Source organism: Lissotriton helveticus, chromosome 9, assembly GCF_964261635.1.
Source record: "Lissotriton helveticus chromosome 9, aLisHel1.1, whole genome shotgun sequence".
NCBI lineage: Eukaryota > Metazoa > Chordata > Amphibia > Caudata > Salamandridae > Lissotriton > Lissotriton helveticus.
The window spans coordinates 1,283,069,382-1,283,097,327 of NC_136070.1; the positions used below are offsets into that span (position 1 = coordinate 1,283,069,382).

Sequence of the window (27,946 nt, forward strand, 5' to 3'; positions counted from 1 at the left end):
CCCTACTGGTGTCTGTATGCCCATTTGACACAGATCGAGGTGGGTGGTTGAGGTGCAGCGATAGGCCAGGGGGTCATATTGAACATATTGTAGCCAGACCAAGAAGCCAGCTCATAACTTGGAAATCCGCGCCCTCACGACTGCAGAAGACTTACTTCCCGTATCACCTCGTACATCGCCTTGAAGGTGGGCTGCTTGTCATCATGGTAGACCCCTCGGTTACCATGGAGAACAGAAACTCCATCCTGCTCCGCCCCTTTGCAGTTACTTCCATACATGCAGTGGTCTGGCCTGTAGTTCCACTGGCAGGGAAACACATACAGCATCTCTAGGGGAAAAGAAGGAGAAGATATAAAGGGGAAAACATACTTTCAGCATCTCTAGAAAACATTAAAGAAGGAAGAGGATCTTTCTGCATCTCTAGAGTACATCATTATAATAAGAAGAGAAACCTATAGCATCTCCAGAGAACAATAAAAAGAGGTTGGACAAGCCTGGATCCTGGGACCCACAAATCCCGAAGAGTACCCTAACCGTAAAGCAACGGGCAGGAGCTACAAGTTGGTCAAAAAGACCTTATAGATTTCCACTAATGGACGTACAGGGGTCCAGAAGTGGAAACCTATAAGCCTCAAGTAAGGGGGGGTGGCCCTTTATAAGGCAGAATTGTGGGGGGTTTCCAACACCAGTCCCCTGAGTGTAGCAGAGAATAATGGGGCATATTATCAAGAAACGGTGTTAACATTATCGCCGCTTTAGCGGCAGAAAACTGCCGCTAAAGCTGCGATAATGGGCTTGATAATATGCCCTTGAGAATTCCAATAGAATCCCAGGCTCTGGTGTGAACCTGGGCTTCTATGGGAATTCTCTACTGCGTATTATCAACCCATTATCTCCGCTTTCGCTGCAGTTTTCTGCCGCTAAAGCGGCGATAATGTTAACGCCGTTCATGATAATATGCCCCAATGTTATTAGAAGTCTGGTGAGCCTAGGGGAGGGCGTCCCTCTGGTTCCGCTTTGCATGGTTCTGGGGACTTATGAGATTTCCTCACTGGTGGCGTTGAGACCCCTATTGAATTGGATCAGAATCTGGGGCACTGATGAATTGTCCCTCTTAAGACGCGGTGTGCAGGAAGTTATCTCGACCAATGGTGGGGGGCAAAATCAAATGGGGCACTCAAAAAGGGTTGGAATGAGTTGGGTCTGGGCAAATTCTGGAGTGAGCCACAACTGATTAAGAGCGGGAATGCAGCCCTAGATAAACAAGCATTTGAAATGCAATCGGTCTCCCTTTTGTGACTTTATATGCATTTAGCTATGTAGCACATTAGCCTGGGTGCTGAAACATCTACTGTTCTTTAACATGGAGGGAAAGTAAGCACCAAACTGCATGACACGCCAGGTATGGGAACACATGGAGATAAATATTGCATTTCAGCCAGAAATGGTATAGTCCAAAGCTCTGTTTTTAATATAAAATCGGGATCTTCAGTGGTCATATCACTGAAAATACAAGATTTGAAAAAAAAAAAAATTATTGTCTACCGGTGCTCATGGAAGACGATTAATATGGATTAGAATCTAAAGAATGCTAAAGTGATTCTGGTATTTTACTGACGTCTGCTGGTTGTTTTCAATAAATAAAGTTAAATAGAGGCAGTTGCCAGAAAATTTTAAAAAGCAATTCTGGTATGTTACTGACCTCTACTGGTCATTTTCTATCAAGACAGTTAAATAGAGGCAGTGGAACAGAAAAAAAGTCCCTATGTGGAAGCAGACAAGTCCTAGGGCTGATCTCCAGAGCCCTCAAAGTACATACACATATAAGTATATACTAAAGTTCATACAAGAGGTCTCGAATGCTCGACCTAAAAAAGGATGGAAGATATGGCCATTAGGTTCAGGGATCACTCACCCGCAACCTCACAAGGGACCCTAACAATTGCCTTCCTCTTATTAAAACTAGTGTGTAAGGCCAAAGAATTTCTGGATTTTATTTGCCTTGTTCGGGCTTGGTGTTGGTACTAGGGTTCGGTAGAATGTACGTAGTCGCGCTACACCAAGCTCAGCGAAACGGTAAAAAATCTCCGCGAGCACGCGCAGAGTTCCGCGAACAATGCGGTATTGCTTGTTCCGCCCGTTTGCCATGCTTTTTTCCTGTTCGCGAATGCTGTTTGCGCATTTTGAATTTTTGGCAATTCCGCGTTCTCCGCAGAACGCAAAATCACCCAAATTCCGCGAGCGGAACGTAATTTACCGCCCAGGCCTAGTCTGTACCTTCAATTTAGGTATGATTCGCTCCCTGTAGGAGTTTTCACTGCTGGTTGGAGAAAGATGAACCAGGGCTCTCAGTATTGTTTCTATCGTAATAATAAACGTGAAAGTGAGGGGCATCTCTTGTTCTTTTGCCCACTTTATGTACAACCCAGATCCACATGGCTTGTCCCAATGTGCAGGCTATTGAGCCTACCCTAGCCTGATCTACAGTGCAGCTGGGTTTGAGTGTGGTGGGCGTGCAGTGATGCCACTAAAGTGAGTTAAAAACTGTCCAAAGAGTCGCTTCGAATAAGGGTCAGTATTTAATGGGCCCCCTGACAGTGCTTAAAAACGGGGGTGGATATGGGTAGAGGTTAAATTATGTCTCTAATATCCAATCAGGTCAGGTCTACATGTTTCAGCCAGACTGCAACATATGTTGGCTTTCCTCAGGACGTATGTGTTGGTGTGTAAGTGCAGGGCGTGATGGTCAGAGGTAATTGTGGTGACCAGAAGTGTTGCACTCGCTAAGGTGCGTTGAAACGGAGGAGATTTCCTACCGTCGTTGCTTAAAAGGATGAGATTTCGATCAAGAGCAACATGAATCCCGCGGGGGCAGAACCTATAGTCACACTTTCATCAAAGTCGTCTGCTCGCTTCCTGTACCTCCTGCGGTCGCTGCTCAGATTCTGGAGACAGGAGATGACTTTGACTCACACGCAAAACCAGCTCCCCTGTAGATCAGGCATCGAAGCACACCCGAGGTGCACTCGGCACCTTGGGTGGGACACGATAAGGAAGCATGCCACTAACTAGGTTGGTGGGTGAGGGTTTTCATAAAAAACAAATGTTTTTTCCAAACATAAACATCTAGCTTCTAGCGTGTGAGCTAGTTCTTCCTGATACCTTTGTTCTCACCAGGGGAGGTGAACTAGCCCCCACAGATACTCAGTCCTCTCTCTGTCATTTGATATTTATATTGAGCCTACCCACCAGAAGCATAGCGGGTGCAAACGTGAAACCGCCTCGACTGTGGATAACCAGAGGCAAAATGCTAGAAATCCTAAGACACCAGGCTTGAATACATCCACTTGATCCGATTTACCTGTGGCGGTGGCTGCTGTTTGTAGGTTTTACATCGGTGGGGCAATTAAATGTCCAGTGGCAGGTATTTTAAGGGAGTATGCGTGTTCACATTTTTTAATTATTTAATATATGAATCAATTTAATTGCATTCTTTTAGATTTTAAATTACACTATTTATTGTCTGTTTGTACTGGAATGACAATGTTCCTATGGATGTTTTTTGATGACACAAATGCTCAAACTATCAAATACATTTAGAATTTGGAGTTGATCTTTCAGCAACTCTAGAGAACGTTAAGAGAAGAAGGGAAACATTCAGCATATCTAGAGAACAATAAAAAGAGAAAACATACTTTCAGCATCTCTAGAGAGCATTAAAAAGAGAAAACATACTTTCAGCATCTCTAGAGAGCATTAAAAAGAGAAAACATACTTTCAGCATCTCTAGAGAACATTAAAAGGAGAAGATCTTTCAGCCTCTCTAGAGAACTTTAAAAAGGAGAAGAGGATCTTTCAGTATCTATAGAGAACATTCAATCAATCAATCAGGGGAATTGTAAGCGTGCTACTCACCCATGAGGGTCTCAAGGTGCTGGGTGGGCGGAGGGGGAGGTTAAAAAGCTCCGTTCATTCTAAGAGCTAGGTCTTGAGCATCTTCCTGAAGATGTTCAGGGAGGGGACGTGTCTGATGTTGAGCTGGACCTTGTTCCAGGTCTTGGTTGTGATGTAGGAGAAGGTTCTTCCACCTGGTACGAGGACGGAGAGTCTCTCGTTGAGGTATTGGGGTCCGGTGTTGTGGATGCATTTGTAGGCGTGGGTGAGTATCTTGAAAGTGACTCTCTTCTCAACAGGGAGCCAGTGGAGGTTCCGTAGGTATTGGGTGGTGTGCTCGTGTCGAGGAATGTCGAGGATGAGTCTGGCTTCGGTGTTCTGGATGGTTTGTAGCTTGCGGATCAGAGACTTGTTGATCAAGGCGTAGAGGGCGTTTCCGTAGTCCAGCCGGCTGGTGATGAGCGCGTGGGTGGTGGCCTTTCTTGATTCGTGGGGGATCCACTTGAAGGTCTTTCGGAGGATTCAGAGGGTGTTGAAGCAGCTGGAGGTGACGGCATTGACCTGTCGGGTCATGGAGAGGGAGGAGTCGAGAACGATGCAGAGGTTTCGGGCATGGTTCGTGGGTGTGGGGGGGGGCTGCAGAGGGCGGTAGGTCACCAGCTGTTGTCCCATGCCAAGCGGAAGGGTCCGAGGACGAGGACTTCTGTCTTCTCAGAGTTGAGCTTCAGGCAGTTTCTGCTCTTCCAGGGTGCAACGTCCTTCATTCCTTCCTGGAAGTTGAGTCTGGTGGTGAGTGGGTCTTTGGAGAGGGAGAGGATGAGCTGGGTGTCGTTGGCACAGGATACTATGCTGAGTCCGTGCTGTCTGATGATGGCGGGGGGCATGTAGATGTTGAAGAGTGTGAGGCTGAGCGATGATACTTGGGGTAGTCCGCAGTTGATTTCTGTGAGTTTGGAGAGAAAGGGTAGTAGTCTGATTCTTTGGGATCTGCTGGTGAGGAGCAAGTGGATGCAGTCGAAGGTGGGTACTTGTATGCCAGCGTCATGGAGTTCGTGGTCGATGTGGTATCTTCGGTGGTGACTGGGGTCCAGAAGGAGATGGTGGGCTGGATGGCATTGCAGGAGCAGGAAGTGGATTTGGAGTTGGGTGTCCGGTCATTGAAGTTGTTGTAGAATGCCTTGATTTTCAGATGGAAGTAGGATCGGAGCTTGTCGCTGAGGTCCTGGGAAGGGGTGATGTCCGTGGTTTCGCTGGGGGGTTTGGTGAATTCCTAGATGATGCTGAAGAGTTGCTTGGAGTTGCCGGCGTTGGCGAGGATCTTGTTTTGGATGAAGGTCCTTTTGGTGGATATCATTCATTGGTGGTATTCCGTCATGGCGTTCTTGTAGGTGGTGCGGTCTTCTGGCGTTTTGCTGTTTCTCCAGTTCTTCTCAAGACGTCTACAGGTGCGTCGGGATTCTTGGAGGTCGGCAGTGAACCAGGTGGCTTTTCTGGGGCGCAGTGTGTCGGGGTTACGTAAGGGTGCGAGCTCGTCTGCGCAGATGGAGATCCATGTGTGGAGTCCTTTGCCTGCGAGGTTGGCGTCGGTCGACGTGGTGGGGGCGTCGCATTTAGAGAAACTTACAGGATCTCTAGCAAACATTACGAAAAGAAGGGAAACTTTCAGCATCTCTAGAGAACATTAAAAAGAGAAAACATACTTTCAGCATCTCTAGAGAACATTAAAAAGAGAAAACATACTTTCAGCATCTCTAGAGAACTTTAAAAAGTGAAAACATACTTTCAGCATCTCTAGAGAACATTAAAAAGAGAAAACATACTTTCAGCATCTCTAGAGAACATTAAAAAGAGAAAACATACTTTCAGCATCTCTAGAGAACATTAAAAAGAGAAAACATACTTTCAGCATCTCTAGAGAACATTAAAAAGAGAAAACATACTTTCCGCATCTCTACAGAAGATTAAGAAGAGAAAACATACTTTCAGCATCTCTAGAGAACATTAAAAAGAGAAAACATACTTTCAGCATCTCTAGAGAACATTAAAAAGAGAAAACATACTTTCAGCATCTCTAGAGAACATTAAAAAGAGAAAACATACTTTCAGCATCTCTAGAGAACTTTAAAAAGAGAAAACATACTTTCAGCATCTCTAGAGAACATTAAAAAGAGAAAACATACTTTCAGCATCTCTAGAGAACATTAAAAAGAGAAAACATACTTTCAGCATCTCTAGAGAACTTTAAGAAGTGAAAACATACTTTCAGCATCTCTAGAGAACATTAAAAAGAGAAAACATACTTTCAGCATCTCTAGAGAACATTAAAAAGAGAAAACATGCTTTCAGCATCTCTACAGAACATTAAAAAGAGAAAACATGCTTTCAGCATCTCTAGAGAACATTAAAAAGAGAAAACATACTTTCAGCATCTCTAGAGAACATTAAAAAGAGAAAACATACTTTCAGCATCTCTAGAGAACTTTAAAAAGTGAAAACATACTTTCAGCATCTCTAGAGAACATTAAAAAGAGAAAACATACTTTCAGCATCTCTAGAGAACATTAAAAAGAGAAAACATACTTTCAGCATCTCTAGAGAACATTAAAAAGAGAAAACATACTTTCAGCATCTCTAGAGAACATTAAAAAGAGAAAACATACTTTCAGCATCTCTAGAGAACTTTAAAAAGTGAAAACATACTTTCAGCATCTCTAGAGGACATTAAAAAGAGAAAACATACTTTCAGCATCTCTAGAGAACATTAAAAAGAGAAAACATACTTTCAGCATCTCTAGAGAACATTAAAACGAAAAAACATACTTTCAGCATCTCTAGAGAACATTAAAAAGAGAAAACATACTTTCAGCATCTCTAGAGAACATTAAAAAGAGAAAACATACTTTCAGCATCTCTAGAGAACATTAAAAAGAGAAAACATACTTTCAGTATCTCTAGAGAACATTAAAAAGAGAAAACATACTTTCCGCATCTCTACAGAAGATTAAGAAGAGAAAACATACTTTCAGCATCTCTAGAGAACATTAAAAAGAGAAAACATACTTTCAGCATCTCTACAGAACATTAAAAAGAGAAAACATACTTTCAGCATCTCTAGAGAACATTAAAAAGAGAAAACATACTTTCAGCATCTCTAGAGAACTTTAAAAAGAGAAAACATACTTTCAGCATCTCTAGAGAACATTAAAAAGAGAAAACATACTTTCAGCATCTCTAGAGAACATTAAAAAGAGAAAACATACTTTCAGCATCTCTAGAGAACTTTAAAAAGTGAAAACATACTTTCAGCATCTCTAGAGAACATTAAAAAGAGAAAACATACTTTCAGCATCTCTAGAGAACATTAAAAAGAGAAAACATACTTTCAGCATCTCTAGAGAACATTAAAAAGAGAAAACATACTTTCAGCATCTCTAGAGAACATTAATAAAAAGAGAAGAGACACTTTAGGCAAACCTTACAAAACTTTAAAAAATCGAGAAAAGCAACTTTCAGAATTTCTAATGAACTTTAACTACGAGAAACGTTCAGCCCCTTCAGAGAACATTAAGAGGCGAAGAGAAACTATCAGCATCTCAAGGGAAGATTAAAAGGAAAAGAGAAACTCTGAGTTTGTAGTTTTAAACAAATGAGTTAAATTGCAAATATAATTCATATTTGATGACAACATCAATATGTTTCCTAACTGCAAGAGGTTTTTTTGTTTTTCCGGTATGTTAATAAAGATGATTAGGATTATCTTAATGAAGCAATTGTCATTTAACTGGCATTGTAAATAGGCCGAAGACATTAAGCAGAAAAGTCAATTAAATGAATTTACAAGGCACTGAAACGAAGTGTACCGCGGTGAGCCATTAGGTGTTTACCAGACTTCTCTGTGACAATAAATCTAACGATTGGAAAAGGAAGAGAGGAAATGAACAGGAAAAGAGGGAGCTGTGTACGAGTCCTGCATGTAATATATGGGTCCGGCTAAAAGCTGCATTTGAACCTTTACATTCGGGAGGTGTCATTAGTTGTTGGGCCCTGACAGTTCTGTGCGTTTCAATAATTGAAGAGAGAAGGTCTGCGCATGCGCAGTGCCTGCTGTAAGTGACTTTCAGTGGCTTCCAAGAGGGATGTACCCGACCTCCGGCTATGACAGGGGGTGGGAAATGGGAAAGTTGTTGCATAAAACGTCTTAACGTCTATCAAGGGATACACATCATTTTAAGATGAAAGATAAGCCTTAGCCTGCCACCAGGAAGTAAGTATTTTTATGAAAGAAACAATAATTTATGCATTTTTATGTGCATTTGTTTAGCGAAATCAGCTACCATTTTTTAAATTATTTTCTTAGTAGCTGAAGAGTGGAGGAGGCATGGTTTGGTGTCTTAACATATATCTAAAACTTACTTTCATATTTTAAAAAAGACATCCATCAAAGTAACAGCAAGGGTGCTGCTTTATGAACTGGTAACACTCGGACTACTCGAGGCAGCAATGTCTCCTTTCTTAGAGGCTACCCAGAAAATATTTGGTGTTCAGAAAAGGCCTTCCACTTATTCACTTCTGATAAATAAGGAAAATAAATACTTGAATAAAAGTTAACTAACTGAAAACAAACAATAGTTTCTGCATACTCATAAAACAAAATGTTAACAAAATACAGAGAATAAAAATAGAAGGTACCTGGATTAAATGAAAAGATGATGTTCAGAAGGTCCTGGTCGCCCCACGTGATGTAGGTTTTGTATTTTTGGTACAAGGGGTATAACATCTCCTCCCACGAGAGGCCAGACGGTATCATGCTGTTCTGTAAGACAGAATGTCATTTTTTATTTCAAAGTTTTAGAGTGCGAATCATCAGTCCCCATGAGCGCCGTAAACAGATTAACAGGTGAGTGTTATATTATTTAATGCAGCTTGCTAGAACGCCCTATAACCAGCGAGCCCATCCTAGCGCTTAGAAGGTCTGAGTCTGGCCAAATCTAGGGCCAAGTGGGACTACTCGAAAAGCCAGGTCTTCAGCTTCTTGCGGAATTCAGGAAGTGAGGAGGGGTCTCTTGTGTAGCGGCAGGTCGTTCCACGCGTTAGGGGCCACGTAGGACAAGGCTTGACCGTTAGATCTGCTTGTCTGTCTTGGCGGGATGTGTGCAAGGAAGAGTCCGGACGAGCGGAGGTGTCTGGAAGGTTTGTGAAAGCAGATGCGATTGTTGAGGTACGCTGGGCCGATGGGATGTAGCGCCTTGAAACTGTGGGTGAGGAGTCTGAATTGTGCTCCTTTGTATATGGGGGGCCTGCGGAGCCCCTTCAGGTGGGGCGTGACGCGAGTGCAGCAGGGAAGGTTGAGAGTGATTCTGGCCATTGAGTTCTGACAGGTCTGCAGCCTTCAGGTGAGTTTTTGTAGTGTTCATAGTCCAGCTTTCTTGCAACAAGGGCTTGTGTGTGGTGTTTTTCTGAGTGCAGATTGGGAGTCATTTGAAAATCTTCCTCAGCGTCTTCAGGCTATGGGAGCACGAGGCGGTGGCGGCATTGACTTGGGCGGTCATGTTGAGTTTTCTGTGGATGACGATCCCGAGGTTCTTGGAGGGGGTGGGGGTCAGTCCTATCTCTGATGGCCAAGAGGTGGAGTCCCACGCTGTAGTACTCTTCATAAAGATCACAATTTGGGACTTGCCAGAGTTCAGCTTGAAACAGTCGTCTTCATCCAGTCAAAGATTTCAGTCCTGCAGGCAATGAACTCGATCCCAGTCCTGGGCGCCTTCTCTGTAAGTAGATAAAGAGTTGTGCGTCGTCGGCCTAGGACAGGACATTGGTGTTGTGAGAGTGGATGAGGCTGGCTAGAGGGATCATGTATGAATTGAAGAGGATTGCGCTCATGCAGGAATCTTGCAGATGTCCTCAGATGGGGTAGCGGCGGGCATCCGTGGTGTACAGTGCCAGGCTGTCTGACTGGGTCCTTCCAGTCAGGAAGGATCAGATACATCGGAGTGTGTGTATTGGATACCGATGTAGGCCTTGGATGAGGAAAGGGTGGGAAACCGTGTCAAACGCTGCAGAGAGGTCCAGGAGGATGAGGGCTGCAGTGTTTAATCTGTCCAGAGTCATGCCGAGGTCATCGGTGGCGGCGAAGAGGGCAGTTTCCATGCTGTGGTTGTGTCGGAAACCAGGCTGAGCGGTGTCAAGTAGTTGGTGGTCATTGAGGTATTCAGCCAGGCGTCTGTTGAAGATTATCTCTAATACCTTGGCCCGGAATGCTAGCAGGGAGATCGATATGTAGTTGGTGAGCATTGAAGTGTCCGCTGAGGGTTTCTACAGCAATGCGAGGCCAGTTGTTTATTTTGAAGCATCTCAAAAGGGTGCAGAAGAGGTGGAGTCCCTTAGAATGGTTGCGAGCATGGCGCTGATGGGTTCCAGTCCTCTGGAATAGGCGTGGTGGTGGAGGGGTCTGATGGGGCCCTGAGTGGATAGAATTCATAGTGCTGGTGGTTTCTTCAGGGAGTGCTGAGGGCCATGTGTTTAGATTGGTTCTTTGGATAGGATTGGGAGGCGTTTGGTGAGACCTGTCTGTTCCAGTCGCTGGTTCAAATTAATGATAGGGTTCGCCAGAGTGGCGCCTTTGATGGTAGCATTGCAGAGCAGGTTTGAATGTGCTGCTGTCTGCATTGTCCTGGCTCATTCTCCCGAAAAAGGTCCCAAGATGATTGCTGTGCATGGAACCTGTTGAGGGGATGAGATCCTGAAATGAAAGTTGTTCCTCGTCGTTCCAGAAGAACATGTGGTTTCCCATGCTCTGGTACCTGGGGTACAATATTAAATGTCTAACACCCCATCTTAGCCGGGATCGGTGACGCGTCCTTGTCTCTGCTCATAGGCACCTGAGGCTCGGCTTGCTTTTGATGAATACAGGTTCTCTGATACCAGTTTATAAGAACTTTAGAAAATACATTTAGCAGCTGAGTCAGCTGAAACCAGGGCAGTCTGGGTAACATGCAGATGCAGTGCTGGCAGAGTAATCTATGAATGCACGCCGCAGGCAGGTGTAAACCAATGTGGCTATGCCTGGGGAGTCTTTTGGTAAATTGCAGCCCAGCAAGATCACGAGCATGTGAAGAGCACCAAAGTGAAGTGACGTAAGTCAATAATAACCTTTTAGATTAGGAAAATAAAGAAAAATTGAATAGATAATCAATGCAGCGTCTTAGTAAAAATGAACCATGCAGGCCTTAGGAGTCAAGGAATCCCCACTCAGTGTGTGTTCCATCCTTTGAAGCTGGGGCTGCTTTCCCTGCAGAATCCAGAGAGGACATGTCCTGGAAGGTTACTTCACACTTTTGTTTTTTGGTTGGGATTGAACTAATTTGACCAAAAACTTCTCGCCTTTGCTATGCAGCGCTAACAAGGTGAAACATTGATCATTGTCATGACCTCTTGGCGCTTCATGCTACCTCAGCAGTGTTCTGGGGCTGCAGTTCTGTGTTTGCTATTTTAGGGATATTGTACACAGGGGAACTTCTTCAGACCCCAGCTCACCATCTAAGGAGTTTCTTCAGACCCCAGCTCACCATCTAAGGAGTTTCTTCAGACCCCAGCTCACCATCTAAGGAGTTTCTTCAGACCCCAGCTCACCATCTAAGGAGTTTCTTCAGACCCCAGCTCACCATCTAAGGAGCTTCTTCAGTTCCCAGCTCACCATCCAAGGAGCTTCTTTAGACCCCAGCTCACCATCCAAGGAGCTTCTTCAGTTCCTAGCTCACCATCCAAGGAGCTTCTTTAGACCCCAGCTCCCCATCTAAGGAGCTTCTTCAGTTCCCAGCTCACCATCCAAGGAGCTTCTTTAGACCCCAGCTCACCATCCAAGGAGCTTCTTTAGACCCCAGCTCACCATCTAGGGAGCTTCTTTAGACCCCAGCTCGCCATCTAAGGAGTTTCTTCAGACCCCAGCTCACCATCCAAGGAGCTTCTTTAGACCCCAGCTCACCATCTAAGGAGCTTCTTTAGACCCCAGCTCGCCATCTAAGGAGTTTCTTTAGACCCCAGCTAACCATCCAAGGAGCTTCTTTAGACCCCAGCTCACCATCTAAGGAGTTTCTTCAGACCCAAGCTCACCATCCAAGGAGCTTCTTTAGACCCCAGCTCACCATCTAAGGAGCTTCTTTAGACCCCAGCTCGCCATCTAAGGAGCTTCTTCAGTTCCCAGCTCACCATCTAAGAAGCTTCTTCAGACCCAAGCTCACCATCTAAGGAGCTTCTTCAGACCCCAGCTCACCATCTAAGGAGCTTCTTTAGACCCAAGCTCCCCATCTAAGGAGCTTCTTCAGTTCCCAGCTCACCATCTAAGGAGCTTCTTCAGACCCCAGCTCACCATCTAAGAAGCTTCTTTAGACCCCAGCTCACCATCTAAGGAGTTTCTTCAGACCCCAGCTCACCATCTAAGGAGCTTCTTCAGACCCCAGCTCACCATCTAAGGAGCTTCTTTAGACCCCAGCTCCCCATCTAAGGAGCTTCTTCAGTTCCCAGCTCACCATCCAAGGAGCTTCTTTAGACCCCAGCTCACCATCCAAGGAGCTTCTTTAGACCCCAGCTCACCATCTAAGGAGCTTCTTTAGACCCCAGCTCGCCATCTAAGGATCTTCTTCAGTTCCCAGCTCACCATCTAAGAAGCTTCTTCAGACCCAAGCTCACCATCTAAGGAGCTTCTTCAGACCCCAGCTCACCATCTAAGGAGCTTCTTTAGACCCAAGCTCCCCATTTAAGGAGCTTCTTCAGTTCCCAGCTCACCATCTAAGGAGCTTCTTCAGACCCCAGCTCACCATCTAAGAAGCTTCTTTAGACCCCAGCTCACCATCTAAGGAGCTTCTTCAGTTCCCATCTCACCATCTAAGAAGCTTCTTTAGACCCCAGCTCACCATCTAAGAAGCTTCTTCAGACCCCAGCTCACCATCTAAGAAGCTTCTTTAGACCCCAGCTCACCATCTAAGGAGCTTCTTTAGACCCCAGCTCACCATCTAAGGAGCCTCTTTAGACCCCAGCTTGCCATCTAGGGGAGCTTCCTCAGACCCCAGGTCACCACCAAAGAAGCTTCTTCAGACCCCAGCTCACCATCTAAGAAGCTTCTTTAGACCCCAGCTCACCATCTAAGGAGCTTCTTTAGACCCCAACTCACCATCTAAGGAGCTTCTTTAGACCCAAGCTCCCCATCTAAGGAGCTTCTTCAGTTCCCAGCTCACCATCTAAGGAGCTTCTTCAGACCCCAGCTCACCATCTAAGAAGCTTCTTTAGACCCCAGCTCACCATCTAAGGAGCTTCTTCAGTTCCCATCTCACCATCTAAGAAGCTTCTTTAGACCACAGCTCACCATCTAAGAAGCTTCTTCAGACCCCAGCTCACCATCTAAGAAGCTTCTTTAGACCCCAGCTCACCATCTAAGGAGCTTCTTTAGACCCCAGCTCACCATCTAAGGAGCCTCTTTAGACCCCAGCTTGCCATCTAGGGGAGCTTCTTCAGACCCCAGGTCACCACCAAAGAAGCTTCTTCAGACCCCAGCTCACCATCTAAGAAGCTTCTTTAGACCCCAGCTCACCATCTAAGGAGCTTCTTTAGACCCCAGCTCACCATCTAAGGAGCTTCTTTAGACCCCAGCTCACCATCTAAGGAGCTTCTTTAGACCCCAGCTCGCCATCTAAGGAGCTTCTTCAGTTCCCAGCTCACCATCTAAGAAGCTTCTTCAGACCCAAGCTCACCATCTAAGGAGCTTCTTCAGACCCCAGCTCACCATCTAAGGAGCTTCTTTAGACCCAAGCTCCCCATCTAAGGAGCTTCTTCAGTTCCCAGCTCACCATCTAAGGAGCTTCTTCAGACCCCAGCTCACCATCTAAGAAGCTTCTTTAGACCCCAGCTCACCATCTAAGGAGCTTCTTCAGTTCCCATCTCACCATCTAAGAAGCTTCTTTAGACCCCAGCTCACCATCTAAGAAGCTTCTTCAGACCCCAGCTCACCATCTAAGAAGCTTCTTTAGACCCCAGCTCACCATCTAAGGAGCTTCTTTAGACCCCAGCTCACCATCTAAGGAGCCTCTTTAGACCCCAGCTTGCCATCTAGGGGAGCTTCTTCAGACCCCAGGTCACCACCAAAGAAGCTTCTTCAGACCCCAGCTCACCATCTAAGAAGCTTCTTTAGACCCCAGCTCACCATCTAAGGAGCTTCTTTAGACCCCAGCTCACAATCCAAGGAGCTTCTTTAGACCCCAGCTCACCATGTAAGGAGCTTCTACAGACCCCACCTCGCCATCTAAGGAGCTTCTTTAGACCCCAGCTCACCATCTAAGGAGCTTCATTAGACCCCCAGCTCACCATCTAAGGAGCTTCTTTAGACCCTATCTCGCCATCTAAGGAGCTTCATTAGACCCCCAGCTCACCATCTAAGGAGCTTCTTTAGACCCCAGCTCATCATCTAAGGAGCTTCTTTAGACCCCAGCTCACCATCTAAGGAGCTTCTTCAGACCCCAGCTCTCCATCTAAGGAGCTTCTTTAGACCCCAGCTCACCATCCAAGGAGCTTCTTCAGACCCCACCTCGCCATCTAAGGAGCTTCTTTAGACCCCAGCTCACCATCTAAGGAGCTTCTTCAGACCCCATCTCACCATCTGAGGAGCTTCTTTAGACTCCAGCTCACCATCTAAGGAGCTTCTTTAGACTCCAGCTCACCATCTAAGGAGCTTCTTTAGACCCCATCTCACCACGTAAGGAGCTTCTTCAGACCCCAGCTCACCATCCAAGGAGCTTCTTCAGACCCCAGCTCACCATCTAAGGAGCTTCTTCAGACCCCAGCTCACCATCAAAGAAGCTTCTTTAGACTCCAGCTCACCATCTAAGGAGCTTCTTTAGACCCCAGCTCACCATCCAAGGAGCTTCTTCAGACCCCACCTCGCCATCTAAGGAGCTTCTTCAGACCCCAGCTCACCATCTAAGGAGCTTCTTCAGACCCCAGCTCACCAGCTAAGGAGCTCCCCAGCTCACCAGCTAAGGAGCTTCTTCAGACCCCAGCTCACCATCTAAGGAGCTTCTTTAGACTTCAGCTCACCATCTAAGGAGCTTCTTTAGACCCCAGCTCACCATCCAAGGAGCTTCTTCAGACCCCACCTCGCCATCTAAGGAGCTTCTTCAGACCCCACCTCGCCATCCAAGGAGCTTCTTCAGACCCCAGCTCACCATCTAAGGGGCTTCTTCAGACCCCAGCTCACCAGCTAAGGAGCTTCTTCAGACCCCAGCTCATGATGTTCCGAGATCATGACCTCTTGGTGCTGCATTTATTCCACGTCATACGCAAAGGCTATGGAGCTTACACCCTAGCTGCAGCCTTCATTTGAGATCCAAGATTGTCTTGACACATCGTCAGTCACACAACGAAAGCAATAATTCCATTCAGAGCCAGGTTGGTTTGCCTTCAAGAACTCATAAGCCCCTTCTTTTACTTTTTTATACAAGGTTATTAGGACGCGACCTCTCCATCCCAGGAAGGTCTGCATTGCTCCTCTTCCTATTGCACTTCCTGGGGTGGGCGGGGCCAAAAGTAAGACAAGGAGTTACTGACACGGGACTCCTCAGAAAAGCAGCAGCCCAGTCAGATGTGGAATGTGTGCCTGATACGTGATTGGGTCGTCATTAGCCTATGGCAACCTCTCCCGCCTTCTGATCAGGCCTGCTGCGTCAGACGTGCGACCCCCACTACCCAACCCCACATGCTTGTAGAAGCAAGCCTCCATTTTTTTTCTCTGCCAGCCCCTCTCTGCTCCAATAAGAAGCAAGCAGTGCAGGGCGTTTCTATGTCCATCACACCTGAACAAGAAGGTTTTTTCTTGGTGCATTACCTTAAACTGCGTGCTTCTGATGCGCGTCAGATTCATCAGCATCACCCCCGAGTTCACGCCAGTCATGCCATAGTAGGGGTGGCGTGCGAAACGACTGTACCAGCCAATCTTGGGGATCTCGTGCTCGGGCGCCATTGCTGCCAACTGTGTGGCATTAAAGACTTTTAGAAAGCGCCAGAGGTCGTCTATGGGTCGCAGGAAGAGAACATCCGTGTCCACGTAGAGAAGCGAGTCCACGTCCCGTAACAGCACCTGTGGAGTGAGGTAAAGTATGTATCAGTGATGCAGTGAGAACACAGAGCCTAACCCCAGACATAACACGCTGCATAGGCGACATCTTGAAGAAAGCATAGCCATAGGGTGGTTTCCAAAGCAAGTATATTCACTCCTATAGCGCACACTTCAGACTTAATCCTTTCAAAGCGCTAAGGTGAGCTTAAGACGTGCATTTAGTGCTTCTAGGCACAGCAGTTTGAGATCACAGGAGCATGAAGGCATGCCGGCATTGCAAGTTTTTATCGCTGCCAATCAATGCCAGCTTCACACACTGGCCACCAGTGCGCCCACCTTACTGCCACAAATCTCACTGACTGCCCACAAGTAGCAGCCGCTCACACTGCCCGCCAATGCAGGCTTCTCACACAGTCCACCTACAGACTTCTGACTGCCCACCAGTGCAATCCTCTCACAGTCCAGTGGTGCAAGCTTCTCACACTACCTAGCAGTGCAAGGTTCTCACACCACCCAGAAGTGCAAGCTTCTCACGCCACCCAGAAGTGCAAGCATCTCACGCCACCCAGAAGTGCAAGCTTTTCTCACCACCCAGCGGTGTAAGATTCTTACAGCTCCTGTCAGCCTAACCTTCACTCCCTGCCCACCAGTGCCAACTTCTCGCACTGCCACCACGTAAGCTTCTCTCAACTGTCCTCAAGAGGTAGCTTCTGATTTGGTCCACTCCAGTTTTTAGTTTCTCACCTTATCACACTGCCCGCCAGCTAGGCTTTACACATTGTGAGATTCTCAAACTGCCCATTAAAGGCACCTTGCCACATTGCCCACCAGTGGGAATATTTTATAGCACTGATAAGAACAACCTTTTCAAAACACCTCCAAATCAATCCTCTTCACATTGCGCAGCAACGTACATCAAACCCACTGAGACGGCTGAGAGAACTTCATAGGCCAATCAGCAGCTGCTTCACCAGTCCAAACGCTTAGGAGTTACTCTTAACGTCAGAGAGAAGGCTGATGCCAAGATCAGGTTTGTTATCACCTCCCTGCTTCTACGACCTCGGTGTACTTCCACATACACTCCTGTCAGGTTATAGACAAGAGCCACAGGACAAGCCGAGCGAATGTGGGAGATTACAGGACTTCGCTTGGCCTCTGGAGCACCCCATTCACTCTACATGTCTGAGGGTACATATAGATTGAAATAGAATTAGCTGCAGTTCATCTTCCGGTCTGTTTTCAGAGGGGACGAAGAATGCATGTGGGTCCTCGCGGACTGTCCCTGTCAGCCTACAGGGTAAACCTGTGCTGCTTGCACCTCCTTCATTCACGACACCTGCGAGCTTCCTAAGAGCTACTTCCATAAATGCTGCGAGTCTGGATCTCACAGTCCTCACAACAATCGTCACTGCAGGCCTTTCCTCCCTCAGAATCAACCCTTCGGTTTCTTGAGTCCCAGCCTTGAGGTTTACCTTTCTTTTTACTGTCCATGTGCCTGTGTGGCTCCGGTTGCCACAGGGTTCGTAGTAGGTTGTCCGCCCTTCCTGGCCCGAAGCCTTTGCTGGTATAACCAGCATTTACCTCGTTATCAGTGTCTTGTGGACTCTCGGTCCTGGGACCAGTAGAGCGTCATAATTCTTTCATTTCTAAAGGTGCGTGGCACCTGGTAGTGGCACTGCTACACTGATGTGCCCGTCTCTGATGACCGGCTGCAGCAGACCCCGGAATCCGGCTCATGAAACACTCACCTGAGGCCGGAAGGTTTGGCGAACACTCTGACGCCTATGCTTGATTTTTTTCTGTAACCTCTCATTAATTTCTTTTGTTTGCTGTTTGATCCTCAACACTTTGAATCGGAGACATTCATTTTTAGTCAATTATGATTAATCTCATTGAAAAAAATCTCAATCCAGGGTACTTTTTGGACTTTTTTTTCATTCACCAATTCCAGAATGTAAGGCATATCGCGTAGTCAACTTTGTGGCTTTTATATCTCCATCTCCCATCATTGCGGCATTGATTGACGCTTAAAGTGGGGTGAATTCTGAGTACCCCCATGACCCCTCAGTGGCACATATGTGGATTATGGGATACAGATAAACTCCAGCATGTTTTACAGCCAATACTGTTTGTCGATCACTATAAAGACTTGGCAATATGTATGGCTATCTCGACAGTTCTCTATTACCCCCTGCTTTACCTACTGCTTCTACACACTTCTCCCTTCCTCCCTTGCCAATGAGTCCATGCGTCCCAATAATGCCCTCTCTCCAGCTGCTAGATGCATATAAGTGCCTTCACCGCTTTCACAAACCCCTTTAAGAAACATCAGCGAAGCCCAGGCTTGACTGCCACACAGACCAGTCACGAAACCTATAGCGCACCATTCGTCCTGCCATGCCCAACACCACAGTGCGTCATATGACCCCATCCGCTCTCCCAACCAGGCCACTCACAACCCCTACTGCCCCTACTTCCTCTAATCCATACCTCATTCGAGGCCTTCAACTGACATGCCATTGTGGCATGACAAAATATCTAGATATCTATGAAATACTACTATCAAGTGGCTGAGCATACCTTCCTGGCACAGCAACAATGAAGCCAAACCACCACTATCCTGGCAGAAACATAGAGAAGGATAAGCTAGGTTGGCCACCTACCCTCCAGAACCTAAGCACACAGACATGGACTTTGGCGAGTTGACATGTGAGACGGCATGCCACCCTTCATGAGGGTCTAAAGGCATGTCACATGTGAGCTGAGGGTGTAACCCTTGGTGAAGCCTTAAGGACCTGTAAGTCAAGCATGCCACCCCTCCTGAGGGTGTATGGATATGTGACATGTGAGCCGAGCGTGTCACCCTTCAAGGGGGTCTAACGACATGTGAGCCGAGCGTGCCACCCTTCATGAGGGTCTAAGGACATGTGACATGTGAGCCGAGCGTGCCACCCTTCATGAGGGTCTAAGGACATGTGACATGTGAGCCGAGCGTGTCACCCTTCAAGGGGGTCTAACGACATGTGAGCCGAGCGTGCCACCCTTCATGAGGGTCTAAGGACATGTGACATGTGAGCCGAGCGTGTCACCCATCATGAGGGTCTAAGGACATGTGACATGTGAGCCGAGCGTGTCACCCATCATGAGGGTCTAAAGGCATGTGACATGTGAGCTGAGGGTGTAACCCTTTGTGAAGCCTTAAGGACCTGTAAGCCAAGCATGCCACCCCTCCTGAGGGTGTATGGATATGTGACGTGTGCCAAGCGTGTCACCCTTCGTGAGGGTCCAAGGCCATGTGAGCCGGGTATACCACCCCTCCAAATGATCCTTTTTTTTTTTTTTTATTCATTGGCAAATTCAGACAATCAACATAAATTACTTATAATAAGCAGTACAGTAAAATAAGATATATATGGACTACAACAAGAAGGCATGGCATATGTTGAAATGAGTAATCAATATAGTACCTGAAGTATATGAGTCATCCGTCAATTATATATATACTAAGGGAGTAAAGTAAAAGCAACCAAAACCATATGCATATACATTTCAACCATGCCAAGCAGCATCATAATTCGAAGCCAAGAAAGTGGAAAATCACATAGTCAATCAGGAGAAAGGTGAGGCAGAAGGGAGAAAAAAAAAAAGAAGCAAAGTAGCGAGATATATATACAATCATACATCCTAAACGAGATTTCTACTTTGAGTATTATACCACCTAGTAATGGGCTCCCACAGCTGTTTACCTATTGCCCTCATTTTCCTGCCTCTTGTGGCATAGATTGCGATTTCCTGTTTATAGATGGCAATAAATCGACTAAGCCACATACTAAAGGTGGGGGGCTCTGCATCTTTCCATCTAGCTGCCAGAATTATTCGAAGTACGGCATATCCCAGAAACAGTATCGTCTGTTCTTCACTATTGTGGTTGAGGGAGTCATCATGGCCAAGTAAATGCAATGTTATAGAGTCTCTTACTCGATGCCCAAAGATTTGGGCCCAATATTCTAGTATCATAGCTTTGACTGTTGACAATGCAGGACAATCAGAAAACATATGTAAGAGATTTGCAAGTGGCTGTTTACATCTAGGACAATTGTCATCAGTCTTGAGCCCCCAAGCAAATAATTTGGCTGGCGTATAGTATAGATTATATATGGTTTTATAATATTGGGCCTTTAAGTTAGAAGCTATAAACAGCTTTGCTGAGAGAGCTAGTGAAAGATCAATATCTACGTTGGGATTACCTAACTTCGAGGCCCAAGATTGTTCCGTGCGTTCGAGGTCGTCTGGAGTATTAACCATAAACATCTGATATATAACTCCAATTCTTGTAGGGTTTTTCCCTATAATGTCCAATAATGGTATATTATCTAGTAAAATTTTTGGTGTAATATTGCAAATGCTGGACGATATTTGATAGAATTTTAAGAAGTCGCAAGTGGGAATGTTGTATCTTTCTTGAAAGGACTCAAAAGATGATGGAATGTTATAGCCAAAAAAATCGCCTATTGTATTAATACCAAGGAGCTTCCACCTCTGAGATCTAATGTCGTTAAAAGAGGGGGGGGATAATCTTGCAGTGCCATAGTGGTGTATATTTCGTAAATATGGGAATATCCAGATGTTTGCAGATAGCTTTCCATACCGTACGTGCATCTAATACCGTCTTTAGTTTGATTTTTTTGTAGTATGATGGTTCGACCTGTCTTAAAAAAAGCCCCTTATATTTCTCCCCCAGACTGAGCTCATATATCGACGGGATATATAATGCTATAGAGGTTAAAGCCCTAGGTTTAGCAGTCAAAAGAGGGTCCATATGTTGCACTAATGTTGCCCAAAGATATAATCTTAAATTCGGTAAAGCTAAGCCTCCTCTATCTTGAGGCAACGCCAGTAGAGGGAGGGCCCGTCTTATTTTCCCATAACTCCATATGAACTTTGAAATAAGAGAATTAATAGTCTTAATAAAGTGTTCTCCAGGTAATACTGGGATTGCTCTAAAAAAATATAGGACCCTTGGGAATATATTCATTTTAACGTAGTTGGCCCTGCCGATTATTGACAGGTGTAAGCTATCTATCCTTCTCAGATCTCCTTTAATTTTATCAATAAGGGGGGAGTAATTTAGATTACTAATCTTGCTTACTTCCGCAGAGAGGCATACACCTAGATATGTAGCCTTTTTTACCCTAAGTATACTTTCACAATGAGTGTTATTTGTGGCTAGTACCACCGTTTTGTCCCTATTCAAAGAGTACCCTGAATATAATCCAAATGCCTGAGTGATTGTTTCGATTTCAAGAATTGCTTCAGAGGGATTAGTGGTTATAACAGCGACATCATCTGCATACGCCATGACTTTCGTAGAGAAAGACCCAGTAATGACTGGTTGAATTGCAGGTGAAGTTAATAACTTCTGGATAAGAGGATCAATATAGAGGGCAAATAAGGCCGGGGAACATGGGCACCCCTGCCTTGTGCCTCTCTGTACCTTGATAAACTCCGACTCATTGCTGCCTATGATGATTTTGGCTGTAGGGTTGAAGTAAATAGCTTTAATGGCTTTAATAAAGTTGTTATCAAAGTTTTTACTTTTCAGGATGTCCCAAAGAAATTGCCATGATACTCGATCAAATGCCTTTTCGGCATCGAGGAGGATCATCGACATCTCTCCCCCCGTGGCGCCCATGATGTCGAACAGGGTTATGGCTCTCCGAGTATGGTCTGTAGTATCCTTGCCAGGGATAAAGCCATGTTGCCAGGGGGACACGAGATGTTTGACAATCCCACTCAGCCGGTTTGCGAGTATTTTAGCATATAGCTTTGAGTCGGAGTTGATCAAGGATATGGGTCTATATGAGGAAGGTAGGTGAGGTGGTTTGCCCTTTTTATGAAAAATTATTATATTTGTTTGTTTCCATGAATCTGGAGGGATTGTGTGGTACTGCACTCCAAGGAACAAATCAAGCAAAAAAGGAGTTATTTGATCGCCAAGGATTTTATATAGATCCAATGGGATTTTATCCGGACCTGCCGCTTTACCGTTGGCCAGCTCTGCTAAAGCAGCCTCCACTTCAATAAGCGTAATTTCTCTATCCAAATTAGCCTTAGTCTTGTCATTAATAGCTTTATGTAAAGCCTGATCTGGGAGCCAATTATTTAGAAATGTTGTTATATCGCTGTTAGGATGTGAGATATCGCTACCGTAAAGTGTTTGATAGTACTTTTGAAATACTTCCACAATCTCTTTAGGAGTTGTATGCTCATTACCCTCGAATTCTATCTTCTTAATACTGCCCAATGATTGTTTTTGTCGAGTACGTAATGCTAGTTGCTTCCCCACGTTTTCTCCTGCTTCATATAGTCTAGTCTTATTAGCCTGATACGTTTCAGCAGCTTTTTGAATGAGCATGCTATTGATCTCATTTTTTAAGATCATTATTTTGTTTAAGGTTTTTCCCGGATCTGAGGTAGAATCTACTTGACCTCTTTGAGCCTGATTTATTTGGGAGGCGTGATGAGTCTCGAGATTAGAGAGTTCTTGCATAAGTTGTGTGTTAATATGCTTTTCATTCTTTCGTTTATTTGCTACAAATGATATAGTTTCTCCCCTCAATGCTGCTTTAAAACAGTCCCATACTATTAGATGGGACGCACTAAACTGGTTACAGTCAAAAAAGGACTGGGCCCATAATTTAATATAGGTTATATATTCCTGATTAACCAATAGCCTCCTGTCAAAAGTCCATTGAGTCTTTGGCTTGACCATGCTAATAGTATCAAAGATGATGGTCAGCGCATTGTGGTCGGATATTGTTTTCGGGGATTTAGTTATTTCTATAATGTCCGCCTCCTCTATAGATGACATAATATAATCGATTCTAACGTATTTGTTGTGGGGGAAAGAATAATAGGTAGAACCATCTGTGTTTGGCCCCCGAAGCAACCCCCAAATATCCATTAAGTTATGGCTTTTCATCATCCGCTTTAGTGCGCTGTAAACCTTCGGTTTGCGCCCTTTATACTCTAAAGACTGATGGTTGTTTGTGGGGAGTCCCATATCAATATTAAAGTCCCCGCAAAAAATCAGAGGGCCAACCCAAGAAGCCAGTTCTATTTCGAGTTCCCAAAAAATTTCTGGGTCATCTAGATTAGAGCCATAAATTACACAGATGGTAATACCTAACTGTAGCTGAACTATGACCCATCTACCATGTTTGTCGGCCAATTTACGAATTGGGGTACCTATTATAGGTTTTGCTAATATGGCTACCCCTCTAGTTTTGGTTGTTTGGGATGTAGTAACCATGAGGTTATAGCCAGGTAGTTTGAGTAGGTCTCTATCTGCGTATGCTATATGTGTCTCTTGCAGGCATATTATGTCAACTGGGTTTTGACGTGTCAATTGAAATAACTGGGCCCTTTTATTTTTATGATTAAGGCCTGCCACATTCCAAGTGCATAAACTTATCCTCCCCATTTGCTTACTTGAGAGTCTAACCCTGGTATAGAATATAAGAGCCCTACACCATCAGTGTTATCATGATGCATAATACTATTTTGCTTATTACCATTTTTACAATTTTTCCATTTTGTTTTTTACTTTGATTATATTGGTTTACATCAAACCATGCTTTTTGTGTACATCTCAGCTTGCGTCTGAGTTTGCCAATTTTTTTACATTTTTTCCCCTCCCTCTTACCCCCCTTGACCACCACCCCCCTTCCCGCCCCCCACCCCCCAGACACCACCCTTTGAGGCATATAGACTCTAGCGAGAGTCTGTAGTGATGGAGAGAACACCCCCCGTGCTGTGCCATATTATTAAATCCGTGTTTATCTAATAGTGCATATGTGGGCTATCAGAGGGATACGAAACAAAAGAAGTTATGTCTAGAATACAATAACCAATGTAGGACCCTATGATGCCCACTGAGGCAAAAGTAAAGAGCCCACGAGTGCCTAACAATGAATCGTTGGAGCAGTAATAGAGGTATTGTATTTATATTCTATTCGAGGTAATTATCACAAAAAAAAAAAAAAAAGGGGGATAGACGCCAAAGTTAAAACTAAGAAAAGCTAGATAGCCCACAAAAATGTGCTTATACCTCCTATGTCATAAATCACAACCCACCAGCCGGGGATTGAATAGTAAATATAGTAATCACTGATCGTTAATCATTGATCTTATACTTCTCAATGAAAAAATATCATTATCTCACATTTTAGGTCAGGCTATCTAAGAAGGTCTTCGCTTTAATTTCAGAAGTGAAGAATTTAACTTGACCCTTATATAGAATTTTAAGCGTAGCAGGGTTATTCAAATAAACCTTGGCTTTTTTGTCCATGAAGGGTTTAATTAGCTGCCGAAGCCTCCATCTCCGCTCCACCGTTGTGTGACAAAAGTCCGGCCTAGCAAAGTATGATATGTCACCTCGAGACCGATGAGCATCAGGTCTTGCCTTCTCGGCGATAGTTTGGCGCAGGAGAAAATTGCCGAAATAGACCAGTATCGCCCTGGGATATTTACTTTGTGAGTTGTTGTCCCGTAGTGTAAACGGGGTTCTGTGGACACGCTGGACTTCTAGATCCCAGTTCCAAGAGGATAATTCGGGGAATGTATCCTTGAACAGTTGAATCATATATCCGCGTATGTTGTCTCCTTCGCTTTTCTCCGGAATCCCCAGTATCCGGAGGTTGTTGCGGCGCATGCGATTTTCCATCTCCTCCAGTTTCCACCTTACATCGGTCAGTTCTGCATCATGTGCATCAACCTGTTCTTTCACCACTGTTGCTTCAGCCTCGTTGACCACTATACGATCTTCCATATCTGCCATTTTTACATTGGGGGCCGCTACAGATTTGGAGAGCTTACGTACCACACCTTGCACCTTTTGTAGAGCTTGCTGAGCCTTCCGACCATCTTTGGAGGTTTGTTCCCTATGGGAGGCAATCGCCTGTAACACCGTATCCATTACCGATGTTAAGGTAGTGCTTTGCTCCTTCAAGGAGGAAGGCCCCTGAAAACTAGAGGTTGTTGCAGGAGCATAGTCCCGAGTACGGCTTGCCGCGCCGTGATTGCTTCTTTTTTTTTTAATCACTGTGTGCTTTCCCATTGTAGTTTTGTCCAATAGCTCATCTGCATCGCTATCTTGTGTGCTGGTGCTGGTGCTGGTGCCTGAGTGCAGATCGGATAGGGAATATAAATCGGAATCCAAGTCTTGATGTGCCCCCGGGTCCTCGTAGCCTTCAGAGATAGTATAGAATTCTGATGGTTCTAGATCTGTATCGGAAATAATCCCGGCTCCACTCATAGAGTCCGGCATAGTCGCTGCTGGCCCCTCTTCATTTTCATTCCCCAATATTGTGGCCGCTGCCAGAGTGCCTTGTGATTGTGTCATAGTCTGTGCTATAGGGGGTGATGTTAAATTGCCCCCCTCATTAGCCATATTAAATGGGGCAAGAAGGGTTTCGGTCCGTGGCTGCTTGGGCAAATTAGTTGTATTGCCTGTATTGCCTGTATTGCCTGTATCAGTTGCGAGAGCAGCATCGTCTTGTGATTGTGACTGTGCTTTCGGTTGAATGTCCTCAGTGCTCAGTGAGTCATTAATAATAGGCATTGATGCTGTAGGCACAGTTACAGTTATTATTGGGCCTGGCTCCTGAAGCGGTACGTCCACCCCTGCTAAGGTTGCTATTATTGCTTGGGGACTCAGTATTACAGGAGCTGTTAAAGTTTTTGCACCTACCGTCTCTTCACTAGAACCCCTTGGACTTTCCGCAGAAGCTGCTGAGCCTTGCGGCGATGGCGGTGTAAGCAGGTCGGCTGTGGCTGTGGTTGTGATTGTAGCTGTAGGCGAAATGCTCATTGGGATACTCGCTGCTTCGAGAGGCTCGGGATGGATCGCTGCTAGCCCCGGCGAGTCCGCATTGGAAGGCGCCATCGGGATTGCAGGCAATGCTGCAATCAGCGGTTCACTTGTTGCGTGATGGAGAGAGGGGGATGACGCGGCTCCAGCCGGCGTTTTCCGAAGTAGGTCGACAACAGAGGGACCCGGGCCCGGGGTGTTAGTTATTTTGGCGGTTTTCTGATGCTTTGACTGGGATAGAGCCTGCCCTCCATCGGAACCAGCAGTTTCATCTGTCAGGGAGCCGGCGCGCCTTGCCGCCAGCTTTTGATCGCGAAGTGCTTGTTTGGCTGCCCGGGTCCTTGAAGCGGCCGCCACCGCTGCTGCGTTCTTCGGAGCCATCTGCTTGCTCTGCACGACGAGATCAGTAACACAAACACTCCTTGGCTTATCTTGGATCTCGTTGACGGCGCGGAGCTGAATGAAGAGCCTTAGCACCGTAAGGCCGAGGGCTGAAGCGATGTAGTGGAGCAGCGGTCGTGACTCCCCCGACGTGGATGAAGAGTCTCCTAATGCATCAAGGTAGGCATTATCCATTCTTCACTCTTCATGTTTTTAATCCCGACTGTAGTCCCAACAAGGCTACCGCTTTGCCGATGTCCGATGTCACTTAAGGCAGCGTATGACGTTTACTCAAGTAAGCCTGCAGTGAACGGCCAGGTCCAAACCCTCCTAGCCCATTGAACAGGTTCAGCACGGGAGAGTGTCTCACAGCGGTCTAGTCAGCCGCCGCCATCTTGCCTCTCCTCGACTCTCCCCTCCAAATGATCCAAGGATTTGCCAGACGGATACGCCACCCTTCCCGATGGTGTAATGACATGACATGTGAGCATGGCATTCTTCATGAGGGTCAAAGGACGTTTGATCATGCCACCCCTCCTGAATGTCTAAGGCAGTGGTTCTTAAACTGTGGTCCTGGGACACCTGTGGTCCGCGATGCGTACTCAGGGGTGAGGGTCTGAGGACATGGGTGGCACACAGCGCCCCTCAGGGCCTCAGGCAGCGCATGCACCTGTAAAAATAAATAAGAGGGAAAAAAGCCTACTCTAGAGCTCGCCGCAGTGCTGCCGAAAGCCTGGGGCACCGAAAACTGAGGCTGCCCGGCCTTGACTCCACCTCACGCCTCTTTCATCCATCACCAAACACATTCACAGTCTCTTTAACTTTTTAATACTGAGGCTGCCTGGCCTTGATTCCACCTCACGCCTCACCCTTACCTTCCCGCCTCTTTATCTCTTGAACACTGAGGATGCCTGCTCTTGATTCCACCTCACGCCTCTTTCTTCCTCCGCCCTGACCCTTCCCGCCTCTTTATCTCTTGAATACTGAGGCTGCCTGCTCTTGATTCCAGCTCACGCCTCACCCTTACCTTCCCGCCTCTTTATCTCTTGAATACTGAGGCTGCCTGGCCCTGATTCCACCTCACGCCTCTTTCTACCATCACCCTGACCCTTCCCGCCTCTTTATCTCACTCCTGCAGGTTCTTTGTCCTCCCCACTCTCTCTCCCTGTCTGTCCCTCTTCTTCCTTGTCCCTTCCATTTCCTTGTTCTGCCTCTCTCTCTTGCTGAGCTTCAGAGTGACGTTGGTCCCTTAAGATGTGTGCCAGAGGCCTCCCCTGCAGCCACCAGCACAAGGTGCACCCCCAGCGCCGGATGATTTCCGGGAGGAGGGGGGTGAAGTCGGGGGCAGAGCCCACGCAGGGACATGTGTGGACAGCCACCCACAGCCCCTCTAAGGGCCTAGGGGGGGGACAGCCCTTCCGGAGAGTCTCAGAATACCTCAGACATTGGAAATATGGCGAGCCCACCCCAAGAGCGTGTCCTGGGGGCTGCATCAACACAGCACCCCCAGAGAGGCCCTGCGGGGCTTAGGGGCCCCAAAAAGGCCCAGCGGGGCACAGGCACCCCGGAGAGCTACTGCAGGACTTGGGGGGCCCCGCAAAGGCCCAGCGGGGCTAGGGGCCCCACCAAGGGCCCGCGGGGCTTGGGAGCCCCACAAAGGCCCAGCAGGGCTTGGGAGCCCCACCAAGGGCCAGCGGGAC

General features: G+C 46.2%; 1 protein-coding gene across 1 annotated transcript in view; it reads right to left on the reverse strand.

Annotated features, from left to right (window-relative positions):
• The window catches only part of GXYLT2 (glucoside xylosyltransferase 2), a 211,710-nt gene that overhangs the window by 7,613 nt on the left and 176,151 nt on the right, over positions 1 to 27,946 (reverse strand). Inside the window, exons 4-6 of the mRNA XM_078661877.1 lie at positions 15,764 to 16,015; positions 8,584 to 8,707; positions 156 to 328 (exon numbers count right to left, since the gene is read on the reverse strand). Coding sequence (XP_078518003.1) covers positions 156 to 328; positions 8,584 to 8,707; positions 15,764 to 16,015 — 549 coding nt within the window. The remainder of the gene's footprint in view (positions 1 to 155; positions 329 to 8,583; positions 8,708 to 15,763; positions 16,016 to 27,946) is intronic.